Raw genomic sequence first — 18,715 nt, forward strand, 5'->3', positions numbered from 1 at the left:
TGGCCGTCTTTGCGTAAACCCATCCCTCCAATTATTGCTTATGGCTCGCATCTTTGTCTTTGGTCTCTTGGTCATTCTTGCTCATTCTCGTATCGCTTTCAAGCATCCATAAAATTTGGCCTTGCTTCTAGCCTAAGTCCTCAGTCCCCTGAGGATGCAGAACTACTGGTACTTTGCAGTTTTCATCCTTGTTAAATGCTGACGATGGGGTTTCCACAAGGAATTTTGCTCTTGGAGGTCGCATCATTATTTATTTAGCTAGTTATTTATTAATAGGGAATACATTAGCTGGATGTGTCAGTATGTGTGACTGCTGGTCATTAAAGTCATGATGAGAGGTCAAAACTAAGTTTAATAGAGTGTCTGGCTACAAATTGTGAAGTTTTAACATTTTACTCTAGAGTTTATATTTTGTTGGAAAACAAAATAATAATAAAAAAAAAAAAATATATATATATATATATATATATATATATATATATATATATATATATATATATATATATATATATATATATATGTATGTATATACATATCTATGATATTTAAACAGTGAAGATGCAGAATTGGATGTGGGGTTATATTTTGCCAGTGATTTAATTTATTGAAAGAAAGAAAAAAAAAGAAAAAAATTATATATATATATATATATTTTTATATATATATATATATATATATATATATATATATATATATATATATATATATATATATATATATATATATATATATATATAAAGCTAAAGGGATAATTGGGATTTTTTGCTATCATTTACTTACTCTTTGTTTCAAACCTTTATGAGATTCTTTTGTCAAACACAAACAGATATTTTAAGAAAGCTTTAAACCTGTAAACATTGACATCCAGAGTATTTGTTTTTCCTCTATGGTTACAGGCTTTCAGCTTTCTTCAAAATATGTATTTTTTGTGTTAAACAAAAGAAAGAAAGTCATAAAGGTTTGGAAACACTTGGAGTAAATTGTAGTGCTGCAAGATTCTGGCTAAAATGATAATAATGATTTTTTTTCCTTAAAATCAAGATCACAGTTTTCTCACGATTCTGTAGATGTAAATAAGGTTAATATCAGTAGACTATTATTATTGTTATTTCTCAAACAATTGGTAAACCAACAATAATAATAGTATGTCTATGTGTTTGTATAGACTTATCATTGTATAGATGTAAGTGATTACATCAGAATATAACTATTCATAATGCTGAGACATATGCTTATCATTAACAACATTATTAGATCTTTTTTTTTTTCACTGGTAAAATTAGACGTTTGTCATTATCAGATTCCCTCTTGCATTATATTCAATGTTATATTGGCTAGAGTAGTTATACTAAGCTAGTAAACTCTGTGTTCTCTATGAAAGAAAAAAAAAGCATATCAAATGCTTGTTGTAACTTATAACTTTAAAATCCTTCAAATTATGTGCATGCTTTCAGTTTCACTTTTACTGACGAGTATGCTCATGTAACGGCTGCCGTCACTCTGAGGGAAAAAAAAAAACACACATGCAAATCATAACCAAGCGGGCTCCCAAACGATCGTTCTGTGCTACAAACTGAACATTATTTACAACTTTATTACCTTTTATTCACAGTCTATGCAGGTTCTGTTCACTAAAGTAGACATCATTGGCATGTCCTCTTGGTAGTAAACAAACAGTGCTTCAACTCATGTGATTTCGCGGCTGCGAATACGTCATTACATTAAGACAGAAAAGACATTTTTGGGTGAATTTGAAGTTGTCCATGTTGCTGAGCAATGTAAACAATGTGAAGACTTGTGCCTTTATGCTTCTCTCCTGACCTTGAAAATATAATTGGCTGAAGATTCGTGTGTCAGGTCAAATCGAGATTGCAATCTTTTTTCGATTAATCATGCAGTTCTAGTAGGTTGTGAGTAAATTTTCACCCAATTTTGTGTATCTACCTAGCTATCCCTTTAAGACATGCAGTTTATTTATAAACTAATTTCGAGAGGATCACGTGCTTATGATTGACACAGCTGGCCCTAAATGTACAAACCACCAATCAGAGGACTCCTAACTCAGTATAAATAACCAAGCATCTTACCTTTGGTCATTTTCGTCTTGAAGAGTCTCCCCTTCCACCCCCTCTCCTCCTCAATTTTCTCTATAGGGCAGCACAGCGGCCCAGTGGCTAGCACTGTGGCCTCACAGCAAGAATGCCTCCAGTTTGGGTCTCTACCCGGCCAGTTGGTATTTCTGTGTGGATTTCATGTTCTCCCCGTGCTCGCGTGGGTTTTCCCCAGGTCTTCCAGTTTGCACTCACAGTCCAAAACATGAGACATAAGTAAATTGAATAAACCAAATCAGGACCATGGTCAAATTCCAGCAGCAACACAACCTTTATAGCAATCCTTAAGCAGCAGGGGGGGAGCCCCAGGCTCGAGGATCTTATGAGCTCAGGGCTCTCTCCCGGGACAGCATGCCAAACTAGCTTATTACCAATCATCAGCTAAGTGTGAACTCTTGAATTGAATATAAGAGAATTTAAAATAAACAGTTAGGTCCATGAATATTGGGACATCAACACAATTTTAACATTTTTGGCTCTATTTACCAACACAATGGATTTGAAATGAATCGAACAAGATGTGCTTCAACTGCAAGCTGTCAGCTTTAATTTGAGGGTATTCACATCCAAATCAGGTGAACACTTTAGGAATTATAACAGTTTGCATATGTGCCTCCCACTTGTTAAGGGTCCAATAGTAATTGAACAGAATAATGATCATAATTCAAACTTTTACTTTTTAATACTTGGTTGCAAATCCTTTGCAGTCCGTTACAGCCTGAAGTTTGGAAGGCGTAGACATCACCATACGCTGGGTTACATTCCCGGTGGTGTATTGCCCGGCCTCTACAGAACCGTCTTCAGTTCCTGCTTGTTCATATGGCATGTTCCCTTCAGTTTGGTCTTCAGCAAGTGAAACGCATGCTTAACTAGATTCAGGTCAGGTGATTGACCTTGCCATTGTAGAGCCTTCCACTTCTTTCCCCTCAAAAACTCTTTGGTTGCTTTTGCAGTATGCTTTGGGTCATTCTCCATCTGCTCTATGAAATGCCTTCCAATGAGTTCTGAAGCATTTATAATACTATTACTAAATACTATTACTAAATTACTAAATATGAGCAGAAAATGTTGTCTTCAGAATTCACCCTACTTGTTTTGTCAGCAGTCACACCATTAATAAATACAAGATAATCAGTTCCATTGACAGCCTTACGTGAGTCATACATTTTAGAATTAATCTAACCTTCCTGCTCTTGAGGCTCACCAATGGTTTACATCTTGTGGAGAACCCTCTGTATTCACTCTGGTGAAGTCTTCTCTTGATTGCTGACTTTGACACGAATATACCTACCTCCTGGAGTGTGTTCTTGATATTAACAAGTGGAAGGCACATATGCAACCTGTTGTAATTCCTACACCGTTAACCTGATTGGATGTAAATACCCTCAAATTAGAGCAGACAGTCTGCAGTTAAAGCACATCTTGTTTATTTTTTATTTTTTTCAAATCTATTTTGTTGGTGTACAGAGCCAAAAATGTTAGAATAGTGTCGATGTCTCAATATTTATGGACCTAACTGTATAAATTTTGTTTTAATTCAATAAGTTAATCAGATTTTTAACAAAACTAGCAACTTTAAACTTTCCTTCTTTGTGCCTCCAAGGTGTTTGTTATATTTTTGTGTGTGTGTGTTAGTTTATCCCTGTCCATTTGTTGAGGATCATGCAAGACCCACACAGCCTGAATCTTCATCAAACACATAAAGATAATTTGTTAAATAAAAAAAAATTTAAATTAAGTATAACTTGTCCTTTACTACATAATTTGATGAGCCAAATAATTAGTCAATAATAGATCTGCACCTATCAGTTATCAAATAATATATACAGTATACAGTATATGGGGGCAGTGCAATGTAAAGTGCGCATCCACCAGCAGAAATTTAAATCTGCAGCAGCAGTTAATGCACACAATTGGAAAAGGTCAATTCAATCGTTAGTGAAAGCAGTTGTCAATTACATCGACTGTGTGAACACCACCCATGATAAATGAAATATTGCTTGCCATCTGCACCAACAACGAGTGAAACGTCCTCCAATAGATCATCTCAGCTTTACCCCTTCAATGCTCAAAATACTGAATAAATAAATCCACCGCAAATCCGCTCTCAACCCAGAGCTCTCTGTCATCTGAACCAAGTGCAAGTGCAGTATATGCATAACCATAATCCCAAAACATGCTGTCATTCCAGCCCCTGCATTACCATATTTCATCCCACTTGCTCTATTAAAAGATTGCACTACTTACACCAACAGGCACTTTATACCGCTTCATGTCTGCTTTAACCAAGTCTCGGGATTCAAACACCACTGTACAACTGGAGCGATCCATTAAATCCATCAGTATCCTCTCTCAAACCCCATTGGCAGGCTTAAGCCCCATAAGTGTATGTGAAATGTGAAATAATGACCGAATGCATGTTTTGCAAGGACGCTGAGGATTAATGAAAGGAGTAATGAGCAAATCTGCATGTTTGGATGACATCTGTTTAAAGTCCGCATGAACCAGAAGTTGCTAAGACTTTTAATTCAGAATGCTCATGTACTTACAACTGAAAATAAATGAGTTTGGGGGTGGGTCTCTTGTGTTTGTGTGTGTTTGTGTGTGCATCATTCCCTTGTAGCAATAAGTAGGGTGTGCTTAAGAATATTGTGGCTGAAGCCATCAAACTGACATTAACAGAGAATGACCGAGAAGGGTCTGGCTGCAGAGTTGCACTTGCACTTTCAGGCTTGCACTCTTGGGCTTGCACTCTCAGGCACCCACGCTTCCTATACAAGTGACATCATTTACAATCGGCACCTGCACTCTCCTGTCACGTCATGCAATCAACACAAATAAGCCAAAAGTAACGGGCTCAGGCCCGTTTCCTGGATTGTTTGAGAAGTGTGAGTGCGCTGAATCGAGCTCAGGCACGGTTCACTTGGCTGGCCCTGGCCTGTTTGGAAGAGGTGGGCCTGAGCGCGGTTCACTTGGGCTTTGACGCGGTAGGCTTGTATTGTGAGTGCAAAATGCGGCAAAGCTCGAAACTGAAAGCGAGACATGACTTTTAAGGGGCTGTTTCATATGAATTTATTAATCATTCAATCACACACACCTGGCCATGGAACAGCTTAGTAGCCCATTGTCCAATTACTTTTGGACCCTTAACAAGTGGGAGGCACATATGCAAAATGTTTACTACACCGTTCACCTGATTTGGATGTAAATACCCTTAAATTACATTTGCATAGTGAGGACTGAGTGCAAGCTAGAAAGTGCAAGTGCAACTCTGCAGTCAGAATGACCATCTCAAACCTGGAAGTAAATGGTCAGAACTTGATTAAAGATTCCCAAAACATTTTTTCTATTTGAATTATTAATTGAATTATTAATTTGAATTATTAATTAATAATCATTATTAATTGCATGGAATAATTGTTCATCTAAAGAATAGCAATATGCGTTAACAATAAGCATTGCAAATTTTGATTTCACTCAGAGCTTAACAGCGATTCTTTATCACTAAAATCCTGCCTTGAACTGGCCTCTAAACCTCGGTGTTTTTCACCTGAGCGATCTTGACTGGACCGTGAGCTTGATCGTGTCAGTGAGCAAAACTGAGCTTGCAGCATATGTCTGATTCTACCATTAGGGACTGTTTACAGATGTAGATTATGATTCACATTTCAAAACAGAAGCCTGGGGAGATGCATGAAAGTAAAATGAGCTTATTAATTCATGCTATGATGATTCCATGTGTTTATACTCTCTGCTTTTTGTAAGATATGATGCAGCAGAGATGCCCATTGGATTCTGTCCCAATATATGCAAACCGGCTGACAACTGACATATTTTAAGGTTAATACAGTTGTGGGGTTGTAAGACTCTTTTGTGCTCATGATCTTTTTTTTTTTTTTTTTTTTGTGTTAAAGATATGCGTGATTGTTGCTTTTTGTGTGTGTTTATGCTTAGATGGATGGACAGGCATAAAAATGTTGTATTTAAATTGTGATTCCGTATCTTATTAGAGCCCAGCATTTCAGCTTGATCCCAATGAGGGTTGACTACTTTATACTCTTATATCTGTAGTTAGACCAGTTTTCGGTCACACTTTACAATAAGGTTTATTAGTTAATGTTAAGTAATGCATTTACTAACATGAACAATACATTTACTACAGTATTTATTCATGTTAGTTAACGTTAGTTAATGAAAATACAGTTGTTCATTGTTAGTTTATGTTAACTCATGGTGCATTAACTAATGTTAACAAGCATGGACTTGAATGTTCATAATGCATTAGTAAATGTTCAATTATGATTAATAAATGCTGTACATGTGTTCTTCATGATTAGTTCATGTTAGTAAATGCATTAACTAATGAACCTTATTGTAAAGTGTTACCCTGTTTTCATGTAATAACTCACATTTTAGTCTTCTCCGTTTTGTACATTTAGTGCTGTTCACACCAGACGTGGCACGCATGGATAAATCACACTATTCACTTGTAAATAGATGCATGAACTTTTTGGGTTTAATTGCTTAATTCACGATTCAAATTCAGTTAATTCATTCATTTATTCATTCATTTTCTTTTCGGCTTAGTCCCTTTATTAATCTGGGGTTGCCACAGCGGAATGAACCGCCAACTTATCCAGCTTATGTTTTATGAAGTGGATGCAACCCATCTCTGGGAAACATCCATATACACTCATTTACACACATACACTACGGACAATTTAGCTTACCCAATTCACCCGTACCGCATGTCTTTGGACTGTGGGGGAAACTGGAGCACCCAGAGGAACCCCGTTATGAACTCGTTCACTTTATTTTTTGAATTCTGTTTTTTGTCTTACCTGATTTCTGGAACCGCTCTTCCCTGGACTCGAACTCGGTTGTCGCGGCCGGCTTCGCTCCGCTGATGTAACACGACGAGCTTACCGGACAAACTGGTTACGGCAGGAAAAGCCCTCCACACGCATGTGAGCCGTCAGCCGGCGAGCGTAAAAAGGAGAGCAGTCACACCGCCCCGTATCGTTCGCTTGAAAAAATGAAATGCAGCAATACGTACCTCTGGTCATGTAAATTGCGGTCTCCAGAAACGTCCGCGGGGCTACGTTTTCAGAATGAGCTTGGGTTGGAAATCTATTTGATACTTATAAAGGGCTGTAAGACAGCTTAAAGACGCCTCTCATATGGAAAATGGAGTCACAATAAATATTCAGGTATGGTTTTTTCACACACTTCAAGAGAGTGTAAAAAATGTGATGGTTCTTTGGGTTTCGTTTATCAAATCTGAGCTTTATTTTGTATTTTCTATTGGATTCAAATCAGGTGATTGGCTCGGCCATTCTACAGCTTCGTTTTCTTTCTCTGAAACAGTTTTCTGGGAGTTCTGAGAGTTTTCTTGGCTGTGTTTTGGTTCATTGTCTTGCTGAAATGAAATGTCCGCTCTGGTTTCATCTTCATGGTAATGTAGATGTTGAACTGAAACAACTAAAGTTCATTTACAATTGCGAAGGGAAAAGGGTTGCTTCTTTAACCAAGAGATTTCAGCTACACATCCTAGTGTAATTTTATTTTATTACACCTAACTTTTTTGGTTTTCTTTACATGTATGTATTTATTTCGTTGTTACCAACATGTGGTGGTAATTTCAAGTCATCAACACCTTTAGAAATAGGTTTTCTGAGAAAAATGGTGATGCGTTGAGGATTTATTGCCCCCACTGTAAGAGCAATTGTAAATAAACTGAAACTAGAGTTTAATGTAAACAATCCACTGATATTAACATCATGAACTATTAAAATATGACAACAAAGTCCTATGGGGTTTTTATACTGCTCTTACTCAAATCAGATGTTGCCATGGGGCTGGCAGAAACTATAGCCGAGTGGAAACTTGACAGTTTTTGCACTATTTATGACAATGCAGGTAACAAGAAAACTGGCACTCCACTCGCAAACTCTCTGTCAGTGCAGTGTTGGATTTGCTTGGATGCTGTACTCTTTATTGGAAGTTATGTACATATGGTAAACACTGACCTGTAGACTAGTTGACTGACTTGCTGTATGACCAGTTCCCTAGTCGTCATACAAGCTCTAGTGTATTTATATTTACAAGTGAAAAAATAATAAAGCATTAGTGATTCATCATCTTTTCTCATTGAATTCTTCTTCCTGATTCTCACAGATTTTCTCCAGGGGTTACTTGACCTTAATTTGTCATCAGTTTCCATTAAGACTTTGTCCCAAAAATGCGGTATGAAGTTTTAGACGTGGCTAAGTTGTTTTTTCTGGCTTCCCACAGGTCTCCTGTGATGGCCGGAGGCTTGTTTGCTGTAAACCGACAGTGGTTCTGGGAGCTGGGAGGTTACGACACAGGCCTTGAGATCTGGGGTGGCGAGCAGTTTGAAATATCCTTCAAGGTGAGTTAAAGCTTCTATTCATGTATGCAAGTCACAAATAATCCCTCAGAACTCTCAGAATTTACCAAGGCTGCTTCCTGTTGTTGGCCTCACAGACCAAAAACAATCAAACAGAACACAATAAGATAGTCTCTCGCTCTAATGCTTTGTTCAGTCCTTAAAATGGATTCGAAGTCGCACACTCCAGAAACCTCATCACTCCTGATCCATTGCGAACCGCTAACTATAGCAATACCAGATTCCTTTTTTCTCCCACTTAACGTGAAGTGCCATGTCTGTCTGTCTAGACAATCTCTTCTCATTCCTTTCGACAATAAACCCCTCGAATGAGATTGGGCGGCAGAGGTTATTTTCTTTTTCAAAGCTACTAAGCGAAGCCTCAGAGGCAAAAGCAAAACCCCAGTCGGCGAAGATAGCGAAGCTGTGAGTCGGTGTTTGTGCGTATGTGTTTAGACTGACTGGACTGCTGAAGCTAATTAGATTGTGCGATGCCGTGATTGGCCGCGGCTCTGAAGTGATTCGGTTTTGATTAGCGGGGCCAAAACTGGTGCCGATGGATGTGAGGAAGTGTTCTATTTATCAGTTCTGACATACCTGCCACCCCACTCTTTTTCATTAGACTCTCACTTGCGCTGGCACTGAACTTTGTTATTGGAACACCATCCTCCGTGGCTCGCCTGTAACCATGACAACAGCAAAAAATAGTTTAGAGGCTAAACCGGCTGTTTGACAGATTTCTTGCTTATTATGCGCAGTTCATGAAGTTGTGTGCGTCACCTTAAAATTAGTTAAGAAAGCTATACGTCAACACTGGAAAAGTAAACATTTAATAAATGTTGATTATTGGTTGAGTTTGTTATTAGAACATATGGTCATGGGAAGGATGACTGCTACAGCCAAAAAGCTATATATCTTTTGAGAAATTCAGGTCACCTTTTTATACCTTTTTTTAGAATAATAATTGATAATACACTAATGATACATTACTTATTGATAGGGCCACACAGAATCTGTGAACTTTTTTTGCTATTTGAAATAAAAAAATGATACATTTTAAACTGGTATGTAATGTTTACAATGCAAATCCAATTAGATTCAATTATTTGGTAAAAAAAAAAAAAAAAAGCAAGTCTCTCATCTATTATATCTACTAAAAGACAGAAAATATATCTTTACAAACTGTATTGTAAATAAATCAAATATATACTCTCATATTAGTCAATATTATATATTATTACGAAATTAGTATTCATTCATTCATTAATTTTCTTGTCGGCTTAGTCCCTTTATTAATCCGGGGGTATTAACCCATCTCTGGGAAACATTCACACACACACTCATACACTGCGGACAATTTAGCCTACCCAATTCACCTGTACTACATGTCTTTGGACTGTGGGGGAAACCAGAACACCCGGAGGAAACCCACGCGAAGGCAGGGAGAACATGCAAACTCCACACAGAAACACCAACTGAGCCAAGGTTTGAACCAGTAACGATCTTGCTGTGAGGTAACAGCACTACCTACTGCGCCACTGCCTCGCCCGAAATTAGTATTAATTGAAATTAATTTAAAAAACTGAATAAATATAAATTTGCACACAATTACGCAAGTAAATAAATAGATGGACCAATAATCGCCGGAAATCTGCAAGCAGAGATTCCTTGTGGACCTACTTATTGATTATTATTAATATTAGTAGTATTGGTAGTAGTAATATTAATATAGGTCATAAACAATACTAACTAGATATTTAGAAAAATCAGTTGATGACAGGAGTTTTCCCCTTTTTTCAAATCTTACAGTGCTTTCCACAGGTTTTAAGTGTACTTGCGGTGGTGACACTGTTGATACACACTTATGACACTGTTATACACTGTTTCTTTTCAATGGGTTGAAATTTAAAAAAGACTGTTGAAATAAAAATGAAATCCACTATTATAACTAATCTTTTATTATATTCAGGAGCCATGTGCACCCACTGGCAGATAAAATTTTGCACAGTATAAAATATAGCATCAATCAACATAATCAAATTATAATATACAGCAATTGAGAAATAAATGACATAAAGGAATAAAAACAAACCATATCTATTAAAAGTATAATAGTTACAAGAATAAATAATGTAGATTATTTAAATAAGGCAAAATGAATTAATTAACCATTTCTAATGGTGTACAAATACTTTGCAGCCAGTTTAGATTTAAGTTCATCCTCTGAGCATATAGAAAAGTTTATCTGAGTCATTTAGATTAAAGAATTAATTATTTAATGTTTTTCTCGCTCGTGCGGCTGTGCATCAGCTCCAAAGCCAAGTGAAAGTAAATCAGGTTAAAAATAGGAATATATCGCAAAAACTCATAGAATTAACCAGGGATGTTTCAATCAGGTTTTTCTTTTCTTCGCCCTCGAACGCGAGTCCAAGTAATTTGATTTTGAGTGTCTACCAATACCAAAACCTGATCTGATACATCTATAATACATAAAAAAAGAATAAAGAAAAGCGAAGAAACAGATCCAGGATGTTTTTTATTTTTTTTCACCTTATTTTAACATTCAACAACTCTGTTATCAAACAGGACACTTCTGTGAGGTAGCTTGAACATTCAAGTAATAAATAACATAAATCATTAAAATATAAAATGAATAACATTATCTTTTGTACTTTACTGCAATAGTAAATTTTAAAAAATCTAATATAAATACAAATAGCACCTCAACATAAAACACCTGACAAGCAATGCTATATTATTATATATATTCTCATTATTATTGTAAAATAATTTGAATATAATGTCAAATAATTGTGTTTAGAAATGTGTTGAAAAAATCTTTTCTCTGTTAAGCAGAAATTGGGGAAAAATAAACAGGGAGGCTAATAATTCTGACTTCAACTGTATGCATGCATGTATGTATGTATGTATGTATGTATGTATGTATGTATGTTATGTGTGTGTGTGTGTGTGTGTGTGTGTGTGTGTGTGTGTGTGTGTGTGTGTGTGTGTGTGTGTGTGTGTGTGTGTGTGTGTGTGTGTGTGTGTGTGTGTGTGTGTGTACACACACAATCACACACACATATATATTCAAGTCCTGATCAGGAGCTAACGTTCGATTCCGATCCAGTCTGAAACCGCGTGATCGGCCCTGATTTCCGATCACATGATTGGATCTGAAAATCCCTACAATTAACGACTGCTTAGAAAACAAAACCAAAAGCCGAATCCTTGACACTTTAGCAGATTAAAATCCTGGACGGAAGTATTTTTAGGTTCCAAAAAGGTGCTTCTCTGTCGGTCTCTGCAGAGCATGTGAGATTGTCTGTGGGAGTGTTTACAGTTTTCACGCACACACAACGAAAAGTAGAAAACGTGTTGGGCGAGAGAAAATTTTCCACTGGTTAATCGATCGTGGATGTTTGGCTATTACGCGGATACAAAAAAATATATAAGGATGATAATAGTAAAAAAAGGAGTGTCACCAAATACTTGGGTGGCCGTTAATATACCTGGGTGGCCGACCCAAGTATGTGTGGGAAGCACAATCTTATAATAATTGAAGTAAACTTTGGCTTAATGAGTATGTGAATTCCAAAAGTGGCACTTTGTATTTTGTGTATTAGTATGCTTTAAATGTGTGTAACTGTATGTCATATATTGTAGTAATGGTTATTGTGTTGTAATCAGTAAACAAACAAAAGAAGTTGTATGCTTCACATTTGACCTCGACAGCATCCCAAACAGTCCTCCATTTGAGAATGTGTACTATAGTAATACACTGGATCTGACATGCGACTACAAACCGAGTGGGATTTGGCCTGGCGTCGTCCCATTGATCGGTTGCCTGCCACGCACCATCCAAGATTCATCCATCTGTTCCAGGCAGGCAGCTTTTTAAATGCGATTCAAGTCATCTTAATATATAAAGTCCTGCCACGACTGCCTTCCTCCTCCATGCTTTATGATAAAAGAGGCAGTGAAAAAAAATGTGAAAATTATTCCTAAAATGTCATTTGTTACAAGGCTCGCTCGTTTATCCTCAAATGAGGGGCTTTTTCTCGCTCGCTTTGTGGTACTGATGTGTTCGAGCGATTTTTCTCCCTGTAACGATGAGGTCTGTGAAGTTAGCTTGACCGCTAACCCGCCACCCTGCAGGAGAGATCGGTCTGTGCGGTTTGATATCCGCAGATGGCTCTCCCAGGCCCAGCGGGTGACTGAGGAAGAGAGAAACCATCAGACTCAACTCGCCCGACTAGAAGCCCCCCCTTTTCCCCGAGCTTTCTCACCTCCCTCTGTGTGTCAGTGGCCCTGGCCGAGTCCACACTCCACCAAGCCGGAGCCAATACTCAATACAGACAGACACATCAAAGCCTTGGCCTTAGTAGAACAGAAACAGAGAGAGATGGGGAAGGAAAGCATATTGAACGCACCGCTTTCTTTTTCTTTATCTCTCTTTTCTTTTGGTGTAAAGAGGAAAAGTAGAGACACAAGCCTGAGGCGGTTGGAAAACTCGACTTCTTTCCTTCGCCGAATGCGGCAGTCGATCTGTAATTGAAGCCCACGGTGAGGACATTGCTTGTATCTGGTATGATGAGGAAGCGTAGCTAGTCTGTCCACATATTCCCACTGAGACCAACCCAGACTGCCTGTGTAGGAGCTCAAATGGATGAGGGTTTTTCGACTGTCTGTGCGAATGTTGAATGGAAACGTCTCTGCTTGTATGGTGATGTAGTGTAAATGTTTGAATGTGTGTGCGTTTGTGGTTTTTCAGGTGTGGATGTGCGGAGGCAGCATGTACGATGTGCCTTGTTCGAGGGTGGGCCATATCTACAGGAAGTACGTCCCCTACAAGGTGCCTTCAGGGACCAGCCTGGCAAGAGTGAGTAGAACTTGTACTATCCCTCCAAATGAGAAAGGATGGAGGGTTTTTTTTCTGCAGTGGCCCAATTGTGCTAGTGCTCTAGATTCACAATGTTCCTGAGATACTTTTATTCAGATTCCGCAGCCATGATGAGAGACATATTGTAGGGAGAGTCTGCTTTTGTTTTACAGTTATGGAAAAACAATGTGCACTTGAAAACTGTCTGTTTTTCTGGATTTAAAAATGTTATTATTTGTTTTATTTTATAAAGTTTTGATAACATTTTAATTAACATTTCAAAAAAAAATATTGACATTTATTGTTTATTATGAATATTAGGTTCCTAGGACATCTAAAGTTAAAACTTTGGTTTTGGGATGTCTAAAAATTTATATATGTCTGGAAATCAAGCACTTTGTTTATTAAAACAAGAAAATTTATTCACAATACATGTACTTGGCAATTGGAAGAAATTTCATTGATGGTTTGTAGAATAAACTAAAATTAACATTTTACTCAAATACAATACTATAAACCCATATTTAAAAAAAAAAAAAAAGTAAGAATTTTCATCTGGTCTTATAATTGCTCCATAATATATATATATATATATATATATATATATATATATATATATATATATATATATACATAAAAATTTGTAGTTCATCAATAACAAATTTATTATGTCTATTTACTAATATAGCTATCATAAATAGTATCCTATAAATAAATAAATTAACAAGCTATTATTATTTATTATTAAATAATCTGTATTTTCATATTCAACATATTTTAATATTTTTTATTAAAATTTTATATTTATTTTATTTGACAAAAATATATTTTATTTTATATAAAATATATATTATATTTTATTTAAAGAAAAAAAAAATATATATATATATATGATTATATATATATATGATTTTATATATATATATATATATATATATATATATATATATATATATATATATATATATATATATATATATCCAATAAAGTTTATAGATCTTTATACCAGCAAACAATATATGTTAAGGTTTAATCAATGACGCAAAACAATTGGTCTATTAAAGAAAGTGTGCATTATTTACAATATTGGTAGCTTTATTATTCCTGAAACAATCCTGAGCACATTCATGACAGACTGGAACACAAGTCTCACATTGTTTTCAATAAAAGGTGTTTTTGCACTAACAAGAAGGTTTTCAGTTCTGACGCTTACTTGATGTTTTTATAATACAATGTCATCTTCCGTGTCAAAAGATCAAGGAAACGTTCTCAATTCATGACCCCTTTAATATGTTTCCCAGAACCTGAAGCGAGTGGCAGAGACATGGATGGATGAGTACACAGAGTACATCTATCAGCGGCGGCCCGAGTACCGCCACCTTTCCACCGGTGACCTTACCGCTCAGAAAGAGCTCCGAAAACACCTCAAATGTAAAGACTTCAAATGGTACATGAACACTGTGGCTTGGGACCTGCCCAAATATTACCCACCTGTGGAGCCACTGCCAGCTGCCTGGGGAGAGGTGGGTGAACCCTATTAAAAACGTGAGCCGCACACAACTGAATTTAATAATTGTCTTTCTGTCTTTTACATCATTTCTTGGATTTTTAATACATTTTCAATAGCAACAACAATTAAAATTCGCTACATTGAACATCATGAGGTAAATTAGAGTATCTCTGTGAGCTTATGGGCTCTATTTTGACGGTCCATGCGCAGAGCGCAAAACGCAGGGCACAAACGCTTTCAGGGCGTGTCAGGACGCGTTTTTGCTAATTTAAGGACGGGAAATCTGCCTTGCGCCGTGGCGCATGTTCTAAAAGTGTGGAGTTTATTTTCTTAATGAGTTATAGGTGTGTTTTAAGAATAAACCAATTAGAGTCTCATCTCCCATTCCCTTTAAAAGTCAGCTTTGTCGCGCCAAGAGCGCATTCACTATTTACAGGACGCAAAGTGGAAAAAATTAGCATTTTACAAGCAAACAGCTACTGCATGAGAATGAGAGATAATGGATAACTTTCACTCTCGCTCTATTGGATAGGGAAACCTTTACGCACAGACATCAATTAGTCTAAAAATAAATTATTTTGTTTGTTAAGCGCAAATATTTGTTTCAAAACTATTTCTAAATTCAGTTCTAATTTCCAGCAAACTAATAAATGAACAATAATAACAAAGTGTGCTCAAAAACCTGAGTTCTATCCTAAAACACATGCTGTGCCCCATATGGTCTAAAACCTGAAAGGTGGGCAAATCTAAGCTTGTTTTTAATAAAACAAATATAAATATGGATATGATAAATAATACTGCTAATAATAATAACATTATACAAAAGCAAATTGTTATGAATGAACTAAAAAAGCCTCCCGAGATGAAGAAGGCATAAAAGCAGTGGTTTGTCATATTTATGTAGGCTAGAAAATAGTATGTTTTGTAATATTTTAATCCTTTATATTTATATTATATATCTATTCTTATTATATACTATATATATCCTTAATATTTAAATTTTTTCATATGTAAAGATATTTGCTTATTGCTCTCTTGTGCGTATTAAGCAGCGCGTAAGCGAGGCGCAACTCTGCGTCGGAGTTTAGACCGGGTTAGTTTTGGTCTATTGAAAAATCTATTATAGTTTCTCAAAATAGCAACGCGCCAGCGGTCCGCCTCAGAACGCCTTCCTTTTTAGACCAGAACACCTATGGGCGCAAAAATGAGCGCTAATGCATTTGCTATTTAAACAGCGTAGCGCAATGCCTCAAAACGACTCTTGCGCCAAGCTGAAACTAAAGACTAACCTGCCTAGTTAACCTAATTAGCCTAGTTAAGCCTTTAAATGTCACTTTAAGTTGTATAGAAGTGTCTCGAAAAATATGTAGTAAAATATTATGTGCTGTCATCATGGCAAAGATAAAATAAATCAGTTATTAGAAATGAGTTATTAAAACTATTATGTTTAGAAATGTGTTTTTAAAAAAAAAAAAATTCTCTCCCTTAAACAGAAATTAGGGAAAAATTAAAAAGGGGGGCTAATAATTTAGACTTCAACTGTATATAAATATATATATATATATATATATATATATATATATATATATATATATATATATATATATATATATATATATATATATATATGTACTATATATTGTATTTGTAATATTTATTAGTTTTTTTCGCAGCACATGATGCTTTAGAAGTCATTTTAATATGTTAAGTTTGTGCTTTATTATGTTTTTTGTCACTTATTGTAAATTTAATGCATGCTTGATAAAAAAGGTATTAATGCATGTATAAAAGCTTAATAGAGCATTCACCTTTACCTAAACCAAAAAGATCAAATTCCAATTTCAGTAGGTTTTGTCAAGGCTATTAAATATATTAATTTAAAGCTATGAATAGTGCACATTCCTGGACACTACCAATATGGCTGGCACCTTCATCAAGGCAACATCAGCAAGGACAGTATTATTTGCAGTTGCATTTAAGAAATCTAGAATTCAGTTAGATATTGAATAGAAAAACATTATTTAAAAAAAAATAGAAAATAATAATTTAACTAAAACTTTTAATAAAAGCAACTTACTTAAACAGTTATTACAGACATTTTCCCTGGAGCAGAATAAAGGGATAAATGAATTTAAGTTTTTAACTTAAACTTTACAGTTATTAGCCCACTCTTTACCAACACCACAGTAAACAACAAAGCAATATAGAGTAGTAAATCCACTGATCTGATTTGTGCCGTTTTGATGCCACATAATTGGGCACAGAATTCCTCCGATTTATTGGTTTGAGTTTCACCTGAAATTAAACAAACCATAGATACAAGAAAAAAGTTTTAGTTGTGTGTGTGCGTACCTGCGTGCGTGTGTGTAAGTGTCTTTTTCTGTGCGTGAATGAATGTGTGTGTGTGTGTGTGTGTGTGTGTGTGTGTGTGTGTGTACTTTTTTATATGGTGTATGAGGACAAGAAAATTGTATAATAACATTGGTATGGCCTAGTTATACTTAATTAAGATGATTAACAGGGACATGCATTGTGTCCTCGTAATTCAAAACGCTTTAAACCATACTTAACAGGGTCTTTTGACATTCAAAAATTACCACAGGTTTCCTGTGAGGGTTGGATTTAGGGAGAGGGGGAGGAAAACTCTGCATAATAAGTTGTATTTACAGTGTACAATACATTATGCCTATGAAGAGTCCTTATAAACCATGCATACATGTGTGTTTTTGTGCATATGTGTGCGTTTAAGTGCATGTGTTGTATTCTTTACATTGTGGGGACCAAAATTCCACAGTAGTATAGCAATACTAGTCAATTTTGACCTTGTGGAGATTTTGTTTTTGGTTCCCAAGAATTCAAAGGCTCATAAATGACCCCAATTTGACTATTTATAAAATGTAAAAATGCAGATTGTTTCCTGTGAGTGTTGGGTTTAGCAGTAAGGGGATGAAATATACAGTTTGTAGAGTATAAAAAAAACATTATGTCTATGGGAAGTCCCCATAAGGATAGCTGTGTGCATGTTTGTGTGTGTGTTGGCATTTATGAAAAAGAGAGAGAGGTTATGCGGATATGTTCATTGATTTATGAGAAGCACTGCTGGGTGAAACATAACATATTTTTCACCAAAGACAAGCATGCGGCCGATCCTCACCTAAAACGGCGCTGTCTAATAAACATCGACATCACAGCGTAACAATTGTTTGCATCACTGCCTCCTAATCCATAAATAAACAGAAGACGCGTTATACATTTATTACTCAAGCTGATCCAGGCAGACAGGCTATATTCGGGTCATTCATTATCATTGGGGTTTGCTGTGCCAGAACAGTGGTTCTTGGGATACGCTCGTGGAGAGAGACGGGCCCTCCATTTCTCTCCATCTGCGCTTCTGCCATGTCTGTCATAGTGGGAGGTATTTAATATGCATGGACTGATTCCCATCTTGTGCATTTTGATGGGCCTTTTTAATCACTGCAGAATGATGTACCTCACAGACATCATGCCTTAATGAATCCCCCCGGGGGAACACCATCTCCTCTTTTCTCAGTCCCCTACCGTCATGTGTCAGAAATGGCAAGTAATAATTTACAAATGTAATTAATTTCACATCCGATTTAATTGGAGGGTTGGCGCTTACCGTACAGTTCCTGATGTACTCTTCTTCAATTAGGGCTAAAATATAATTTCAGGGCAATACTTTTAGTGCATATCCACGCTTTGATAGCATCATTTTGGCAATTGAGCTAGATTTTTTCTTTTAGTTACAAAAAAAAAAAAGATATAGTGAGAACACAGCAGTT

The 18,715-nt window shown here is 36.2% G+C and overlaps 1 protein-coding gene across 5 annotated transcripts in view; it reads left to right on the forward strand.

The window, feature by feature from the left end:
* Positions 1-18,715, forward strand: part of galntl6 (polypeptide N-acetylgalactosaminyltransferase like 6) — a 708,600-nt gene that overhangs the window by 675,863 nt on the left and 14,022 nt on the right. For all 5 annotated transcript variants that reach the window (XM_087236265.1, XM_087236264.1, XM_087236267.1 and 2 more), the window contains 3 exon segments: positions 8,406-8,523; positions 13,295-13,402; positions 14,704-14,925. In XM_087236265.1, the coding sequence (XP_087092391.1) occupies positions 8,406-8,523; positions 13,295-13,402; positions 14,704-14,925 (448 nt within the window).

Source organism: Danio rerio, chromosome 1 (genome assembly GCF_052040795.2).
Source record: "Danio rerio strain M-AB ecotype USA chromosome 1, GRCz13ab, whole genome shotgun sequence".
Taxonomy (NCBI): Eukaryota; Metazoa; Chordata; class Actinopteri; order Cypriniformes; family Danionidae; genus Danio; species Danio rerio.